The sequence below is a fragment of the Nyctibius grandis genome, chromosome 19 (assembly GCF_013368605.1).
Source record: "Nyctibius grandis isolate bNycGra1 chromosome 19, bNycGra1.pri, whole genome shotgun sequence".
Lineage (NCBI taxonomy): Eukaryota > Metazoa > Chordata > Aves > Nyctibiiformes > Nyctibiidae > Nyctibius > Nyctibius grandis.
Window position 1 is genome coordinate 10,631,942 of NC_090676.1, and position 3,802 is coordinate 10,635,743.

The following is a 3,802-nucleotide window of genomic DNA, read 5'->3' on the forward strand; positions in this document are numbered from 1 at the left end:
CCTCACTCACGCACACCCGCTCTCCCCACAGCGGAAGGTGAACAGACAAGATCTTTGGGGTATGTTGTTTCATTAGACTCATCACAGAGGTATTAAAGTAGTTGTGTAGACGGAATGGCGGAGTCCAAAAGTGTGAGCAGGTGCCTGAGGCTTGGTCAGCATCACCTGGAAGGGGAGAAGGGAAAAGAAAAACGGTGACTGTGGTGCCACATTCTCAAGAAGACTTGTCTTCAGTGAGGCCATCTGGCCTAACATGTTGATGAATGTGCGTTTGCCCTTTGTCGTGCATTGCTGTGTGCATGGCTGGGCGCTTTGAGATAACTCCCCCTGTCCCAGTGGCACGCTTGTTGGAAACCACCTGTGTTATCAGGACATTTCTAATGGTCTGCTGCTGTTACTGATTGGCATTTCTCCCCTTTTTGGGGAGGAATGTAAAGGCAAGAGAAAAGGATTTTAGGGGCAGGGAAAATACATCCCTCAAGTGTTTTTAGGCCACTCAAAACAAAGAACTTGTGTTTGATGCAAAATGCAGTGACACCATCCCTGCTCCATCTGGCAGGGCAGGGTCAAGGCTGGAGCTGAGCTGGCACTGGAACCTGCTCTGAGTCCAGAGGCCTTCTAGTTCCAGCCAAACTTTGCTAGATGCCCCTGCCCTCCCAGCTGATCCCCAGAGCATGAGAAAGGTCTGCTCTTGGGTCTGCTTGTCCCTTCTCTGTCCTCCTGAAGAGCTTGTGATGTGTGATCATGTATCAGCATTGAATGGCTGAGCCAGTGGAGAGGCAAAGCTGTGTTCTTTGGCCACCCTCTGCTCGGCCTTGGGCCAAGGCAAGGGAGCAGGCCTGCTGTCCTGCGGTTTATCACTCCAGTGATCTTGAGTTCTCACAAGCCCCGTTGGAAGGGGGAGATGCTTTAGGGATTGTTGTTGCAAAGCAGAGGAGGAGAGGCGGGCAGGCTGCCTTACCTTTTCCCGGCAGTAGTCTGCTGGCCCCGGCTTCACTGTTTCGTCCCCTCCAAGTCTAATTCTGGTTCCCATTGTGTACATGGGAGCCCTTTTTTTGCAGACGTCCAGTTCCAACCTGGGCAATGCAGCAGGACCAGGCGTCTGTAAGAGAGGCATGGAAGCTGTTGGGTACAAAAGGCAAGTGTTGATTCTTGCCAGGTGCCCCCGCGGGCTGCGCTAGTTGAGCTGAGTGGCCAGAAAGGATGTGTGAGAGGCATGGCGCGATTGGAACAAGGGCATCTCCTGTTCTTTTGCAGAGAGGCAGATTTCCCAGGGGAGGAGGGACATTAGTGCCAATGAGCTTTGCCCCACCAAAACTCTCAGTGTTGGAAAGAGAGGGACTACAGGTGTCGGCAGAGCCTCCCTTCTCCCACAGTTAACAGGAGGAGAGCCAGGGGACCCATGGCTTCTTGGGTTTTGCTGCTGATGCAGGGAGGTGTGCGTTAAGAAAGGCTGCAGCAGGTGTTGGAGCCCTTCTGCCCTGAGGAGAACAACTGAGCTACAGCTACTGACGCAAGAGAGCAGAGAAGCGTAGCTCACCTTGGAGAGGTCTTCAGCAAAGTCATTGTGCTTACTCCTCCCTTTCATGGAGTAACACGGGCTAGCACGGGTGTAGGCTGTGTTGGGCCCCACCAGCCTAGGCAGGGTGTAGGTGTCAGGACCTGGAAGGGGAATGGGAAGAGAGCATGTGTGAGTCCTGCGGGGAGAGGAGCAGCGCCTGGGTGGGAGAGAAGCAGCCAGCCAAACCTGCTGTGAGGAGCAGGAAGGATGTCTTGCCCTTCCTCCCAATGCCTCCGCATTCTGTTGCACACAGCGTGTGTCAGCAGCTCCAAGCCTGAGTTGCCAGTTCTTCTTCTGGGGGATGAATTATGTTGGTGCTCTGGGACATCAAGCAAGCGTGTCCTGCTGTGTAGGCTTTTCCCTAGAACTGCTGAAAAAGCTGTCCAGCAGATTCTCCCTGGAGGACACACAGGCTGCAAGTGTGTGTATTTCCCCAAGTTCCCTTACCTGGACATTGTTCAGTTTTGACAGCCTTGAACCTGAAGCCCATCGACGGCGACGGCGCACATTTGTAGAGGTGTTTGCCGGCCTTGTCGGTGGAGTAGTTGCCTAGGGCAGAGGAGAAGCAGAGAAAATCAGTGAAGCTGGGCTCTTTTCCTCAAGCCAAAGACAAAAAGTGAGGAGGAGGTGCTCAGCCTTATTTCTTTTCTGTCTGGAAGCCTCTGAAGCCCGTTCGGGGCATGAGCTGATGGTTTTGTACCCCAGCAGTACAGGGCAAAAGGAAGGTGTGCTTGTCTCACCTGTAAGAAGTGCTGGAGAAATGGTACTCACTTGGTCCAGGGGTCATGTTGGATAGCATTATCTTGGGAAGTCCGTAGATGGGATGTGCTGGGACCACGTACTTCCCGTTCCTGGTGACGGAGGGCTGGACGTAGTGCCGGGGACCTGGAGAGCAGCTGCCCACGACGGGAGGTTTGGCCCCGTGAAATGTCCACACTGGGGCTTTGGATTTAGTGGGATCGTGAGTCAGGTAACCTAGGAAGAAAAGCCTGTGAAAGGACACCTGCCTGCAAGTGCATATTTACAGCTAGTTTCACAGTGCAGTAGATGGAGTTGCCGGCCTCAAGAAATTCCCTTCCTGCATGACTTTTTCCTCCAAGAATGCTACCTGCGGGCCAACACAATGGTACAATGACTGCCAGCAAGAACAATGCAAGCCCTGTGCAATTAATCAGAATATCAGCAACATACCGTTGTTATGCAGTATTAAAGCCCAGAACAGTTGCTAAGCTAAATTAAAGCAAATGTAAAGATCGTCTCTGTGATGTTTTGCTTTCCTAGATCCCCGATGGGAAAGAAATTGAAACTTTAGTGATACTACTGAGGAGGATAAGAAGAAAGTGAAGGAGAAGAAGTAGAGATGATAAAAAAGGAGAAGGAGAATAGGAAGAGAAGATAAAGGAGAAGACGAAGGAGGAGAAGAGAGGAGAAAAGAGAAGAGAGGAGAAAAGTGAAGGAGGAGAAGTCAAAGAGGAGGAGGAGAAGAAGAAAAGTGTGAGGTGGGAGCAACAAGTTCATAGCAAAGATACAGAACAAGCTTCCTCCCATGCACTCAGGGGTTAAGGTGCTGCTAAGGCCCCCTATGTGCTCAGCAGAGTCAGGCAGCTCTTTTCCAGGGCTTTCCCAGGAGCAGCCTGAGCCTTCCTCTGGCAGGCCTTTGTCCTTGCTGCAGCTGAGGGCATGGAGGTCTGGAACAAAGGGGAGTGGAGTGGTGGCTGCTTGTCCCCTGGCGGTAGTGGATGTGGCGCACCCCCCTTGCAATGGTGAGTTTACCTGTTGCCCTGGGGATTGAGTACTTGGGTCCCGGGCTGGTGAACTGGGCCGTGATGGGGCCGCGTGGGCGATGAGGTCTCCAAACGCCCACCCAGGCTCCGTCCATGTTAGAGGTGGCTACAAAGCCTAAGACAAGAGCAGGAGAGTTGCTGAGGGCTTCCCTGACAGAGGCCCGGGGTGAAACCTCCCTGGGAAGAGCAGCAACGCTTCACCTTTCTCAGCCTTGGCCATTGGACTGGGTGCGGATGAGCTTGTCAGCTGCTGCAGCTCTCGGTCGCAGAGCACAGCGAGGGTGAGGGCAGGCAGCAATCGGGCAGGAGAGGTTGTGGTGTCAGCTGATGGGTGGCCTTGGGGAGAGGCCTTTGCTCATCATGGAGATGCACTGTGACATCACACAGGCTCCTGGTGCCTGTCATATGTGCTGTTGCATCATACGGATGATCGGGAGCTGGGGCCATCCAGCTTGCA

At 53.3% G+C, this 3,802-nt stretch overlaps 1 protein-coding gene across 1 annotated transcript; it reads right to left on the reverse strand.

Annotated features, from left to right (window-relative positions):
• Positions 1-81: 81 nt before the first annotated feature.
• On the reverse strand, positions 82-3,440 carry LOC137672062 (ciliary microtubule associated protein 1A-like). Its single transcript, XM_068416014.1, has 6 exons — positions 3,335-3,440; positions 2,333-2,536; positions 2,009-2,110; positions 1,541-1,662; positions 962-1,102; positions 82-165 (listed from the first exon to the last, which is right to left on the reverse strand). The coding sequence occupies exons 1-6, from the start codon at positions 3,438-3,440 to the stop codon at positions 82-84; spliced, it is 759 nt and encodes a 252-aa protein (XP_068272115.1).
• Between the last annotated feature and the right edge of the window lie 362 nt (positions 3,441-3,802).